The 14534-nt window shown below is 29.9% G+C and overlaps 6 protein-coding genes across 6 annotated transcripts; 3 read left to right on the forward strand and 3 right to left on the reverse strand.

Annotated features, from left to right (window-relative positions):
• Positions 1–87: 87 nt before the first annotated feature.
• Positions 88–4320, forward strand: TVAGG3_0339750 (ankyrin repeat and EF-Hand domain-containing protein 1 family; the record flags this gene model as incomplete). Its single annotated transcript, XM_001323572.1, has 1 exon — positions 95–3943. The coding sequence occupies one exon, from the start codon at positions 95–97 to the stop codon at positions 3941–3943; it is 3849 nt and encodes a 1282-aa protein (XP_001323607.1).
• Positions 4321–4378: 58 nt separating this feature from the next.
• Positions 4379–8273, forward strand: TVAGG3_0339760 (Ankyrin repeat family; the record flags this gene model as incomplete). Its single annotated transcript, XM_001323573.2, has 1 exon — positions 4888–7659. One exon carries the CDS (start codon positions 4888–4890, stop codon positions 7657–7659), a length of 2772 nt encoding a protein of 923 aa, XP_001323608.1.
• Positions 8274–8549: 276 nt separating this feature from the next.
• TVAGG3_0339770 (uncharacterized protein) lies at positions 8550–9749 on the forward strand (the record flags this gene model as incomplete). The annotated part of the gene is made up of 1 exon (XM_001323574.1): positions 8551–9744. The coding sequence occupies one exon, from the start codon at positions 8551–8553 to the stop codon at positions 9742–9744; it is 1194 nt and encodes a 397-aa protein (XP_001323609.1).
• Positions 9750–9808: 59 nt separating this feature from the next.
• TVAGG3_0339780 (protein transport) lies at positions 9809–10688 on the reverse strand (the record flags this gene model as incomplete). The annotated part of the gene is made up of 1 exon (XM_001323575.1): positions 10021–10479. One exon carries the CDS (start codon positions 10477–10479, stop codon positions 10021–10023), a length of 459 nt encoding a protein of 152 aa, XP_001323610.1.
• A 422-nt stretch (positions 10689–11110) lies between these two features.
• Positions 11111–12214, reverse strand: TVAGG3_0339790 (uncharacterized protein; the record flags this gene model as incomplete). Its single annotated transcript, XM_001323576.1, has 1 exon — positions 11111–12214. One exon carries the CDS (start codon positions 12212–12214, stop codon positions 11111–11113), a length of 1104 nt encoding a protein of 367 aa, XP_001323611.1.
• A 44-nt stretch (positions 12215–12258) lies between these two features.
• TVAGG3_0339800 (uncharacterized protein) lies at positions 12259–14363 on the reverse strand (the record flags this gene model as incomplete). The annotated part of the gene is made up of 1 exon (XM_001323577.1): positions 12558–14282. The coding sequence occupies one exon, from the start codon at positions 14280–14282 to the stop codon at positions 12558–12560; it is 1725 nt and encodes a 574-aa protein (XP_001323612.1).
• Positions 14364–14534: the final 171 nt, after the last annotated feature.

Consider the following 14534-nt stretch of genomic DNA (forward strand, 5'->3'; position numbering starts at 1 on the left):
TGCGCAGTTGTGTAGATCGGTGCAGATTGAAAATAATTAGTTATTATCTGAAGTTATGTTGATGTTTATTTGTAAACTATTGAAATTTTTTATAATGCTAAGGCAACGAGGTAAGGAACGCAAACCAAACAATTGCTTTCTAGATCTAGTTCGATCAGAAAAACCATGTATGGTGGACTTACAAATTCCATCAAATTTGCGAGATATATTTTATTCAGCACCAATTCTTGCTTCTCCAATAATTGATGATGATGCATACATGGAATTTAGTTCTCTAAGCATACCATCTCCAAAAAGTTCTTCAATTGAACTTCCAGATTTGCTTACTAATCTGGAAACTTTTCAACAAAAGCTATTGAATTATAGAAAAACAGACGAAGAATCTACAAAGTTTATTATCAAATACATTTCAGAACATCCAGTTCTAGGAGCAAGCGAATTCAACATTTGTGTTTCAATTCGTCCCAATTTATATCTTGACTATGCATATTTATACTCGAAACTTATTGAAGAATTTAAATTTACATTCCGTTCTTTACTTTTTGTTCCGAAAGAATTTTCAAAAATTTTAATTAAAGAAAACTACGAAAACAGTGTTAATGCAATGCAGATATCAAATTATTCTAATTCTTTTTGCAGAAATCCATATCCACATCTTGGCGTTTACAAACTTCCATTTTTAATTTCAAAAAATTACAGCCAAGTAGATGTTCTTGGCTTCATCAAAGTTCCTCTCACAACTGAAGTTATCATAAGTTTTATCAAAGATGATCTTGATTATTTCTTAAAACTTTCAACACAACAATCAGAATTTACAAATTTTGGATTTTATTTTGAAGAAAGACCAGGTGATTTATATTCATTTATAAATGTTGCAGCGTATTACGGATCAGTCAATATATTCAAATACTGCATTTCAAGTCAAACAAACTTTATTATTTTACCACAATTTGTTATTGCAGGTGGTTCTAAAGAAATCTTAAGAATTTGTGAACAACAAGGAATTAAACTTGTTGATTATGCAGTCATTGCATTATTATATAGAAGAGATGATATATATGAATGGTTGATTGAGCAATCAGAAGTAAATAGACCAAATCCATTGTATTATTGCACAGAAACATATTCTATTAAAAAGTTTTATGAATTTTGTCAACTGAACAAAAAAGCTCTTAACAACAGTTATTTCATTCCATTTTTGATTGAAAACATGAAAGAAGAAATCAAATTATTTGCAGAACATATCATTCCAACATATGACAATGTTTTTCTTACAAAAGATATCGAAACACATACAAATCTCTTTAAAGATGTAAAAAAGAGCAAAATAATTTCATTGTTTGAGAGTTTCATGTATAATGATGACGAATTTCACATGAATTTGATTTACGATACACATTTATTTGATTATTTCAGTTTATCTAAAGACACCATCTATAACCTTAGATTCAAATTCCCGAATATGTATAACAAAATACTTTCAGGTGTTGAAAAAAGCTTCGAAGATAAGGCAGATGGACAAGAAATAACCGATTATTTCAAAGATCCAAGTAAGATTAACGTGTGTCTTGAAATACTTGCAAGGAAAAAAGATTTGGAACTTTTTGTCAAAACTTTCATCAAATTCAAAGAATCTGTGTCTATTGAAACAGCTCTTGATTCTATCAAAACATTTGATCTTATTTGGACATCAGTTTTTTATTATTTTTCTGATAAAATCATCGAAAGTGATCAATACATTTCTATTATGGCAACACATATCAATTTAGAAAAAATGTCTTATTTAGAAAGTACATTTCAAAATGTTGTTAACCAAAGATTTGTTAGGAAAGATTTCGAGCATTATAACAAAAATTTGAAAACTTTTGTTCAAAAATCATTGGCTTTTATTGATAAATTGGAGCCAATAAGAATTTGTTATATGTTGATATTAGCTATTAAATTCGCTCCTGAATGCATTAAGAAATTCAACATCTTTGAAATACCTGTTTGCGAAAACTTGGATGATTACATTTATCAAATTGTTAATAACAAGAAATTTTTCTCACCAATTCTTGAAAACATTGAGAATTGCAAGTCATTGATAGCTGCTGATGCTCGTTTTATCATGGGAATGTCGAAGTATGCATCAAACAAAGAGTTCGTCGATTACGTCATCCATGAAATTGGAGACACTGAACATAAATTTTATATTAACAAGTTCTTAATGAATCCTGAAGTTAAAAAACATTATTCAGTTGAAGAACTTGTTACAAATGTTTCAAAGGAACATAATCTTTTACTCAATAATATCGAATTAACAAAAGAAGAATTCGATTATGTTAATTCAAAATCTGAATACGAATTGTTTAATAACCCGAAAAATGCAATTTATTATCCATTGGATAAGATTTTGAAACATGCAATGACAACTGGTATTTATGATTGTTTAGAACACTTTGAATTAACGAAAAATGATCTTGTTACAATTCTTAGTCAATGCCAGACCAAAAACTCATTTCCTTTGATAAGAAACGAAAGTTTCAAGAAACTTTGTGACACAGATTTCATCATTAATATGATGAATAGCAATACTAGAGCAATCAATACAGAAGATGCTATATTAGCTATGTATGAATTGATCACTCATCGCAAAGCAGAATTCCAAGAAAACAAAATCATTTCTTGGTTTAAATACATCATTAAATGTGATAAATTGACAGAATTTCTTAAGAATTCAGAAGGAATTCTTGACAAATCCACATTATTTGAAATTTCTCATCGCTATCACCATCCATTTGTCTTAAATGGAGTTACTCTAGATTTAGATCACATCGAAAAATTCGATAGTAAAACAATCAAAAGCATTTATGAGAATGTTAATGTTCCTCATGATTATCACATGAAATATCTTCTCCAAATACTTAAACACGAAGATACTCCTGATGTCATTGATCTCATTCTTTCACAAAGTAAGATGAACATTGACGTTTTTGTTGATAAAACACCACTCCAATACGCAGTTAAATACAATCATCCACAAACTGTTTTATACTTATTGAATAAAGGTGCAAACACAGGATATATCGGAAACCGCACAATTCTTACTTTTACTAAGGATGAAGAAATGAAGAAAATCTTGCTTCCTTATGTTGATATGGATAATCATCAGAAGTATTTGATTTCACTATCCAAAACTAATGATGTTGATTTCACCAATAAATGCAAGAAATTTGTTAAAGATAATGCAAAAGTCATCGATAAGTTACAGAAGAATTTCGAATTTAAGGAATTCATGGAATATCTTTTTACATGGGATGTTTCTCTTGAAGAAGCATTTTCATATTTAAGTTCAATGGTCACACAAGATAAATTAATTAAATCATGCGGTTTTGATAGTCTGAAATGCGCCACAAGTCAATTTTTTGCATCTGTTAGTAATGACATTGTTGCTAATGCTAAAATTGAATTTCAACTTTGTTATGGAGTTCTTAGAAGAAGAACTCAGTTTATTACTCCTGATCCACGACTTGGAAATTTGTTGTATGTTAGTGTTGTTTGTGGTAATGAAGAAGTTGTTTCGAAAATTCTTGAATGCGGTGTTGATCCAAATGAATACGAAGGTTACAAACATCTTACTAATCCAGGACTTGAATGCGTTCGCAGTGGTAAACTCAATCTTTTGAAACTATTAGTTTCACATGGCTTAGATATCAATCGTGTTTATTATCACGACAACACAACATTGATTAATGCATCTATTCTTAATCATCAGAAGAAATGCTTTAATTACTTACTAGAATTACACTGTGATTTAAGTCACAAAGTTATTCTTTCTCCATATATGGCTGCCATGTCCATTTCCAAGACAAATAACTATTATGAAAAGAAGTTGCTACCACTCATTGACATGTTTCAAGAAACATTTGTTAATCAAAAAGCTTCAAAAATCCACAAGTTCTAACTCAATATTGATATCAGCTACATTGATAAATTTCACAAGGTGTTCTTCCTAAATCTTATTTACCATTGAAGTTTTGTGTTTATTAAATATATTTTATTAGTTTTACTTGACAGTTTTTTTTTGAATCTTTTATCATTGAATCAATATAATTGCAATACCTCAAACAGATGATGAAATGATGTTTTGCTTGCATTTTTGATCAGCAATTTTTCTGAAACTGTTATTAATTCTTCATATACAGATCTTCTTAATTTTGATTTTCCTCTCAATATTTAGGAGGATTTTTGATCATGAATCATGTCATAAGAAAGGCATTATACGATATTGTTTGCATGCAATATGGACTTGTACAGAATATGGTATATGATGATTTTTTTTGCTCTATCAACGATTACTTTGTAAACTATTGAATTTTTATAGGCGCCTCCATGTATAGTTATGGCCCATCAACAAAGGACAACGAACCAAATAATTACTTCCCAGTTCCCATTAGATCAGAAATACGAACCATTCCGAGATTAAAAATACCTTTAGTTGTTTCGAATTTAGAACAATCATTTGCGCAATTAGCGGCTCCAATTATATGCAATTCTCCATCTACAGACAATGAATCTATAATATTACCATCTCCTATTCACCAGACAATTGAACTTCCAAGTTTTCTTACTAACTTCGAAACTTTTCAACAAAAACTACTGAATTATAGCAAAACAGACGCATAATCTACAAAATATATCATCAAATACATTTCAGAACATCCAACTCTCGGCTCAAGTGAATTCAACATTTGTGTTTCAATTCGTCCCAATTTATATCTTGATTATGCATATTTATACACAAAGCTTATTGAGGAACTCAGATATACATTCCGTTCATTTCTTTTAGTTCCACGGGAATTTTCAAAAATTTTAATTCAAGAAAACTACGAAGATTATGTTAATTCAATGCAGATATCAAATCATTCTCAATGCTATCCTGAAAATGAAGTGCCATATCTTTTTATTTCCAAACTTCCATTTTTAATTTCAAAAAATTATGACCCAAAAACAATTCCTGAACGTGGCATCATTTTACTTCCTCTCACAACTGAAGTTATCATAAGTTTTATCAAAGATGATCTTGATTATTTCTTAAAACTTTCAAAACCAGATACAAATTTTACAAATTTTGGATTTTATTTTGAAGAAAGACCAGATGATTTATATTCATTTATAAATGTTGCAGCGTATTACGGATCAGTTAATATATTCAAATACTGCATTTCAAGTCAAACAAACTTTATTATTTTACCACAATTTGTTATTGCAGGTGGTTCTAAAGAAATCTTAAGAATTTGTGAACAACAAGGAATTAAACTTGTTGATTATGCAGTCATTGCATTATTATATAGAAGAGATGATATATATGAATGGTTGCTTGAGAAAGTACGAAAATATCCATCAAATCAATTATATTTTTGCACAGAAACATATTCTATTAAAAAGTTTTATGAATTTTGTCAACTGAACAAAAAAGCTCTTAACAACAGTTATTTCATTCCATTTTTGATTGAAAACATGAAAGAAGAAATCAAATTATTTGCAGAACATATCATTCCAACATATGACAATGTTTTTCTTACCAAAGATAGCGAAACACTTACAAATCTCTTTAAGAATATAGAAGAGAAAAACATAATTAATTTGTTTTATAGATTCTTGGATAATAATGATGAATTCCACATGAATTTGTTTTTACAAACACATTCATTCAATTATTTCACTTTAGATACACATTCATTAGAAAAAATTAAAACAAAATTCCCGAATTTGTATCAAAATTTACTCATAGGTGCTCAAAACCTCTTAAAGAATGATGTTAGACCACCACATATTTGTAATAATTTTGTTTCTCCGTCGGACGCTGATTTTTATCTTGAAATAGTTGCAGAGAAAAAAGATATGGATAATTTTATCCAAATTATCAACGAATTCAAAAATAACGTCAGTGTTAATGCAGCTGTTAATATCGTGAAAACATATGATCTTATTTGGCCATCAGTTTTTTATCATTTTTCAGATGAAATCATCAAATCTGATAAACTAATTTCTGATATGATCAAACACATCAATTTAGAAAAAATGTCATATATAGAAAGTAAATATCAAAAGTCAGGTAAACAAAGAAATAGTTTTATAGATTTAATGAATTATAAGAGTTATTTCAGGACTTTTGTTCAAAAATCTTTGGCTTATTTGAATGAATTAAATCCATTGAAGATTTGCAATTTGATGATATTGACTTTTCAATACGCTCCTGATTGCATGAAGAATTTTAATCTCTTTCAAATAACTGATTGTCAAACATTAGATGATTACATTTATCAAGTTGTTAATAACAAAACATTTTTCTCACCATTTCTTGAGAATATTGAAAGTTGCAAATCATTGATAGCAGTTGATCATCGTTTTATCATGGGAATGTCTTCACTTGCATCGAACAAAGAATTTGTTGAATACGCCATCCCTTTAATTGGAAGAAGCGAACATAGATCATATCTTCACAAGTTCTTAATGAATCCTGAAATTAAAAAGCATTATACAGTTCAAGAACTATATGCAAATGTTTCTAGGACAAACAGTATTTTATTCGATTATATAGAACTAACAAAAGAAGAATTTGATTTTGTGCATAATGAAAATAAAAAAGCTGCTAACAGATTATATAAAAATCCGAAAAATGCAGTTTATGTCCCAAAGGATAAGGTTCTGAATTATGCAATGACTACTGGTAATTATGGATCCTTAGAGCACATAAAATTAACGACAAAAAATATTGCTTCGATTGAGAAACTATCGACTGCCAGAAGCTCATTTCCTTTGATTAGAAATGAAGATTTCAGGACAAATATTCATACAAATTTCATCATTAATTTGTTGAATAGCAATACTAAATTGATTAATACAGAAGATGCTATATTAGCTATCAATGAGTTGATCACTCGTCGCAAATCAGAATTCCAAGAAAACAAAATCATTCCATGGTTTAAATACATCATTAAATGTTACAAATTGACAGAATTTCTTAAAATTGCTGAAGGAATTCTTGACAAATCCACATTATTTGAAATATATCAGCGTTGTCACTATCCATTTAACTTAAATGGTGTTCAAATAGATTTGAATAACATCGAAAAATTTGATGGAAAAACAGTCAAAAGTATTTATGAGAACTTCCAAGTTCCACATGATTACCACATGAAATATCTTCTTCAAGTTATCAAACACGAAGATTCTCCTGACATCATTGATTACATTTTTTCACAAAGTAAGATGAACATTGACGTTTTTGTTGATAAAACACCACTCCAAATCGCAGTTAAATACAATCGTCCACAAACAGTTTTATACTTATTGAACAAAGGTGCAAAAGCAGGATATATTGGAGAATGCACATGTCTTAGTCTTACCGATGATGAAGAAATGAAGAAAATCTTGCTTCCTCATGCTGATATTGAAGAAAATAATAAGTATTTGATTTCAGTATCTAATGATAATGATGTTGATTTCCTCATTAAATGCAAGAAATTTATTAAATCAAATGACAACATAGTCAATAATATACATTTTCATTTTAATCATACCATGTTTGTTGAATATCTTTTTAGTTGGGAAGTTTCTCTTGAGGAAGCATTTTCATATTTAATTCCAATGGTCCAAGAAAATAAAATAATTTAATTATGTGGATACTTAATTTCTAATTACATTAAATATCAATTCAATGATAAGCTTAGTGCTAATATTGTTTCTAGTGCTACAAAAGAATTCCAACTTTGTTATGGAGTATTGAGAAAAGAACCACAGTTTATTACTCCTGATCCACGACTTGGAAATTTGTTGTATGTTAGTGTTGTTTGTGGTAATGAAGAAGTTGTTTCGAAAATTCTTGAATGCGGTGTTGATCCAAATGAATACGAAGGTTACAAACATCTTACTAATCCAGGACTTGAATGCGTTCGCAGTGGTAAACTCAATCTTTTGAAACCATTAGTTTCACATGGTTTAGATATCAATCGTGTTTATTATCATGACAACACAACATTGATTAATGCATCTATTCTTAATCATCAGAAGAAATGCTTTAATTACTTACTAGAATTACACTGTGATTTAAGTCACAAAGTTATTCTTTCTCCATTTATGGCTGCCATGTCCATTTCCAAGACCAATAACTATTATGAAATGAAATTGCTACCACTCATTGACATTAATCAAGAAACATTTTTCAATCCAAAAGCTTCTGAAATCCACAAGAATTAACTCAATAATTATTATTGTTTTTTAAAAATATTATTTTCTCTATTTTATTCATGAATATTTTTCTTCTACTAAGTAATATCATTCAGAGCGAGATATATCATCAATTTAAGTAGCATTGACTTCTAATTTGCTATCAAAAATGTGCAAAATGAACTATTTTTACAAGATGCTTATGATTTCATGTTTATAATTAATCAGGTGATGTCATTTTATGAAAACAATTCGGATTTAGAACCGTAAATCCAATCATTTTCTATTTGAACAGTTGTAAACTTTTTTTGTAAAAGATATAAATTTTTTGAGCAAAATATGAATTACACGTTAGATGACCTCAGAGAAGATTCATTACGTTGTCTTCGGTCAGAGTTAGGAAAGCTTTTCCAAAGGCAATCAAAGACAATCAAATTTGATCGAATAACATTGAACAACCTCCATTATCAACTTGCATTAACACTCGTTCAAATTATTAACTCAGATACTGAACCACAACTTCAGAAAGAACTTAATACACTCGTTGATTACCAAAAACAGCTCCAATTTTATCAAAACGTATTACGACACGAACAACAAGCTGCGGAAGAAGAGATAAAGAGAGCACGATTGGATACATCACAGCTCAGAAAGAGCTTTGAACTCCTTGAAAATGAGCTAATGGAACTCCAATTGAGACAAAAGAAAAGAACTGAATTATTAAAGAGCAAAACCGATGCTCATTATGCAGAGTTACAAGCAAAATCAGCTGTTTCAGGTAGAGGAAGAATGATGCTCTCTTCAACTCGTGATTCTTTAGCAAATTTGAAAAGGAATTATTCGGATTTAGTTAATAAACAAGTCTTTGAAATGAGAGATATCCAAAAGAAACTAACAAGTTACGTTAAAACATCAATGTCTCGTATACAAAATGATGCTTTATCTAATGTCAATTATAATCAACAAAAACAAAGGACAAATGACGCCAAAGCTACATTAAACAAGGCAAGGAAGCAATATACAGAAGCTATCACAGTGATAAACTGCTTATTCGAGCAAAATTTGCCTTTGAATAGTACTTCAGATTTAAGAACTGATGATTTACTTAGATTTGTTCGTGACAGATACAACACTCGTGTACAATCAGAAATTGACAATGTTAAAAAGGAACTGCTTTCTATTTTGCCAGATCTTCAATTTACAGGTATGTCAATATATGATGCGATCACTGAGCTTATTAAAAGAAGGATTGCTGAGAAGGAAGAATACTGCAAGAAGATTCTTCTTCGTAGCGCAAAGCGTGAAAAGAAATTAAAAGAAAAACTTGCTGAAACATTGTCAGAATTGAAGCAACTCCGTTCCAGATCATTTGCTGACTCTTCGAGAATCATTACCGAGATCAATACATTAAAGAACAATTATAATAATTCTCAAATGACATTAGATCAAAAAGTCATGATGCTTACAGAGAGAATCAAATCACCATCAAGTAGCTCATCATTTTCTTTTTCTCCAACTAGAGGATCACCATAAATAAAAAATATTGTTTGTATTTTTTTTAACAAATGAAAATTTTTAACATAGTTATAACAAAATATGGTATCAGACATAAGAAAAAACTTATTAAAACTCAATGATAAAATATAAAATTTCGATAAAAAAATTTGATCAGTAAAAATATCAAATATGCTTCATGTAAGTGAGAGTTTTCATCTGTAGAATTGGAACTGATAAGGAATGATTATGAGAAAAAAATATAAATTTAGAATAATCGTAAATCTTATTTTTGACAAAAAATAAATTAAAGATTTATAATTCGAATGCTTTGCCTGGCTCAGCAAGAATAGCTTCACGCTGATCAACAAGAGATTGTATTGGATTGACACGAGATGATTCAACAAATTCGCCTGCAAGAATAATTTCATCGAGAAGCATATAAGCGTAGTGGAAGCCGAAGATGATATCGACTTCACGAACGTTGCCGAAGAATGCATCGAGTGTTTCGACGTAAAAGTGAATGGCGTCGAGCATCATTGACTCGTTATCGTTTACATCGACGCACATGACGAAGTAAAGGGAAGCATATCTGTTGTAGACGAGTTTTCTATCTCTCCATTCGATAAATGTGCAGAAATTGGCTGGTCTGGATAAAATGGCGTTTGAGACTTCGCGAGTGATTTTATCTTTGGACTTCTTTGTCTGTGGCTCATACCATTTGGAGAGACGGGCTTTACCTTGGCGATTAAAAACAAGGAAGAAATGTATCATTGTATTTTTTTTGTATCGAGCGATTGTCAAACCGCCCAATTTCCCCCTCCAAGATTTTATCACAGCTAATTGCCGAACAAAAATCAAGAAGTAAAATAGGCATAGACATAAGAAAAGATTTTCATGATCAAATCTTAAAAATTCGATAAAAAATTGGGATAATATGAGCGATTTTCTCTAATATATTACTCGATGACTAAAATACTAACTACTATAAGCCATGATTCATTAATTTCATATCATTTTTATCATATCCCTTTACTTGACCTAGAATTCTCCATATCTTCTCAGTTATTATCTGATAATCATCTTTTTCCATCTATTATATTAAAGTATATCTTATTTGAAAACCATTTTCTTCTGTTTCAAATATCATATTTCACTCAAAATTCGTTCACTTTTATATTAACTTTTATTATTATAGATTGACAGTGATTTCTAATAGACGATACCTAAATTTATCGATAAAATCATTCAATTGCTTATTCTTTGCATATAATTCTATAAATTCTAAATCGTATTCATATCCAATTACAGATAAAGACAACAGTTGCATGCAAACAAACTCCAGAATTCTCATATATAAAAAACTTTAATATATTTAAAAGAAAAAATAAAACATTTTTTAGGTTTAAACAATAACAAGGATATCAAAGTTTTCACCACGAGGTGTAACACAAGATCTAACCCTTGTAACACTTTGAGGCTTAGATTCTGCTTTCTCTGCTGTGTAATTGACAGAAGTTGTCACACATTTGTCAATTCTTTCCAAAGCGGAGTATTCGAATCCCATGTCGAAAGCAGTCACTGCCAAGTGTTCCTGTGATACAAACAAAGGTGCATCATGGCATCTGTACAACAAAACAACCGGTTTCAATTCGAAATTATACATTTCTCCCACTTTTGCAATCATTTCTCTCAATTTTCTCATGAATTCCGCACCTAAAGTATGCATATTCCACGGTGTTGCTTCAGAGTTTCTATTCACTGTTGTAATTATCAAAGAACCTTCTTCTCTCAGTCTGCAGTAATTCATATTAATATTCATTAGCTTGCATAGTTTATCAGTTACCATCATTCTCATACTTGCGAGTTTATTTAATTCAATTTCTGGATTGTCAAATTCAGGAATTTTAATAATTCCAACATTAGTAAATCTTCCAGGACTTGTGTAAGTCGCGTAAGCCTTAATGAAAGAAGGATACGAACAGAGTGCCAACTGATCAATTTTCTTTTTAATTTCTTTCTTTTCATTCATATGACTTTGTATATTAATCAATGCCAAATAAGACAAATCCAACTTCTGACCATTAAACTTATAATGCGGGCAAACAACGAAATGCATTTGCATTGCAGTAAACAAATCTTCAGATCTAGGATTATAATCTTTCTTGTATATTTCTATTCTCTTTAAAACCTCATTTATCATTTCATTCGGCAATTTGCTGTCCATTATATGTATTCCATTAGGAATTTGCAACATTGGAGAAGCAATAGAACTCTGGAAAACAACAATTCCATCTTTATTGACTGTAATTATCGGCAAATCACAATCAGCAAACAACCAATTTTGTTGTACATCTTTATAAGCCAACTTCTGTCCTAAACTCTTAATATCACAATACTTAGAAACTTGTTCTAGAATATTCCTAATTTCCGTCATTTCGAACAAAACAAAATGTCTTGAAATCCATGTCAAAACGTTAATTACACTTACAATTAAAACAACATTCATTGTGAAAATAATAAATCTTCCAATATAGAAGAATCTCCATGCACGTAATTCATTAGTAGTATTATCCATATTCTCTATTGTCTTTAAAACTAAATTAGAAAATCCCGTAGAATTCAGTGATTTTTTCGATGACAAAAAATAATTTCCCATCAAAGACAAAAAATCATTTGGAATTTGTTTGACGTAATTCTTATATATCTTGTGATGATGTATTTCACAATATTGATCATCAGCTTCATAGAAATAAGTATCATTCATTGTTCTTAAACCTTGAGAAACATGTAATAAAATTCTTTCAATAGAAGTAATTCCACGAATATATTCATAATGATTGCAAATATCTCTACTTAAATGTCTCTTTGTAACAAAGATCTGCATAGTTATATAATGAATTGTTCAAACCATTAAATATTTCAGTAAAATTCATGTTTTCAAAAGAAATTTTCAAATTATTTTGATGAATAAACTGATAAACACTCTGCGAATGCTGTGATATTGTTTCTAATGCATTAAATCGTTGTTTGATCTTGTCAAAGTCAAAATTTTGATTCAAATTATTTAATGATAAAATTTCATAAGAAGAAACAGATTCAGCAAGGTACTGGATATTTAGAGTATCATTAAGATGTGTTGACTCGTTCAAAACAGCCTTCAAATAGTTCCAGTGAAGAAATCCAAACAAAATTATCAAAATTAAAACGTAAAAATTGAAAATTTTGAATGTTCTTGTGATTCCTTTAGCGTGGTTGCCATTGTCAAACCTTGGATGACCAAAATCTTCTATTTTTGGATAATGTGTCTTAAATAAATCATATACAGAATTATATAATGCCTTTGCATGTCCAATTTGTGCTGTAATCTTCGGTAATATCACGTAGTAGTTCAACCATGCACATTTCCATAGTTGTTTCTCATGTTTCTTGACATCATCAAATAAATTTTGTAATAATTGCTTTTCTTGGTCCGGCAACTTACCTGCGTGAGTATTTAACAGCTCGTACGCAACCCATATGATGAAATTGTCCGCTAAATCTGCAGAATTCGCTTGCAAAATGATCTTAGAAATATTTTGAAGTCTTGGATGGTCGTAATAGACAGCAGCAGTTAAAATATACCTCAGTTTGGATGGTGATGTCTGTTTCATCACTTTGTCGGTGAAATTGTCCAATTCTTTGAAGATTTTCTTTTTATATCCAATGATATAAGCGATTTGGAAGCGATCTGCTTTAAATAACTTGTAGATAATGGTTGGATATATCAAGAAATTATGGATTAATGAGATAAATAACGCTGGAATGATTAAATATAATCCATAAATTCGAAATTGAGGAAAAGTGAGCATAAAAGCGTTTCCAAACGCATTGTATAGTACCATTGTTAAAGAGACAATGTTTTGGAGGCGATATCCGTAGATTGGATAGACAAATAAATAAAATGAAGTAAATATCGAAATTCCAAGGGAAATTGATAGGCAAATCTTGCTCCCATCAAGGACATATGATGAAGTATGTAATGTTCCTACGATATAGAAGTAAAAAGCTAAAGCATGTCTCGGACAATTGCAAATAAGAGGATGAATGATCTGCATGTATGATTTCGAACTGATAATACAGAAAACAAAGAAGACTATTAAGATTAGAACATGTAAAACTGCTGCAACAGTAAGAGGAATCGTATATGCTTTTATTCCTGCAAGAGAATAGGAATTAATAAACGCTGTAATGATGAACGTACAGTATACTGTGAATACAATGAAGAATGATCGACAAATTACTTTAACATTGAAACTAATGTATTTTAATGAGAAATTCGTTGATAAAAAGAACATTAGGATGATCGCAAGTGATAGACTTGCACCAAAGTATACAACTAACATTCTTGAATAAGGTGTCACGGATTCGAAAGTTCCTGAAACTAAAAAAATTAAAATATCTGAGTATGTTAATGGATCTCCGACTTTCTTTTTCGTTAAAACAAATGTAGCCGAAATGTGATTATATAGATTGAACCAGAAAACAAAGAAAAGAGTGATACCAATTTTTGGATGAGTGTACAATCTGTGGAACATTTGATTAACGACAAAGTACATTTCCTCAACGCCCCTAAGAGATTTCATCCTTTACGGGCTTGGAGAAGGAGATGCTTCTATCATTTTCCGATCCAAAATCCCGCTGAAAAAAAAGTTTTACAATATAGTTTACAAAAAATTGATAACTGTTTCAATTTCAATTTTTCGCGAAAGTTATATATTATATAATTACCAGACAAATGAAATTTTCAAAAATTCAGAAACCATAATGAATTTGTTGACACCACACGA

This window comes from Trichomonas vaginalis, chromosome V (genome assembly GCF_026262505.1).
Source record: "Trichomonas vaginalis G3 chromosome V, whole genome shotgun sequence".
Classification (NCBI taxonomy): domain Eukaryota; phylum Parabasalia; order Trichomonadida; family Trichomonadidae; genus Trichomonas; species Trichomonas vaginalis.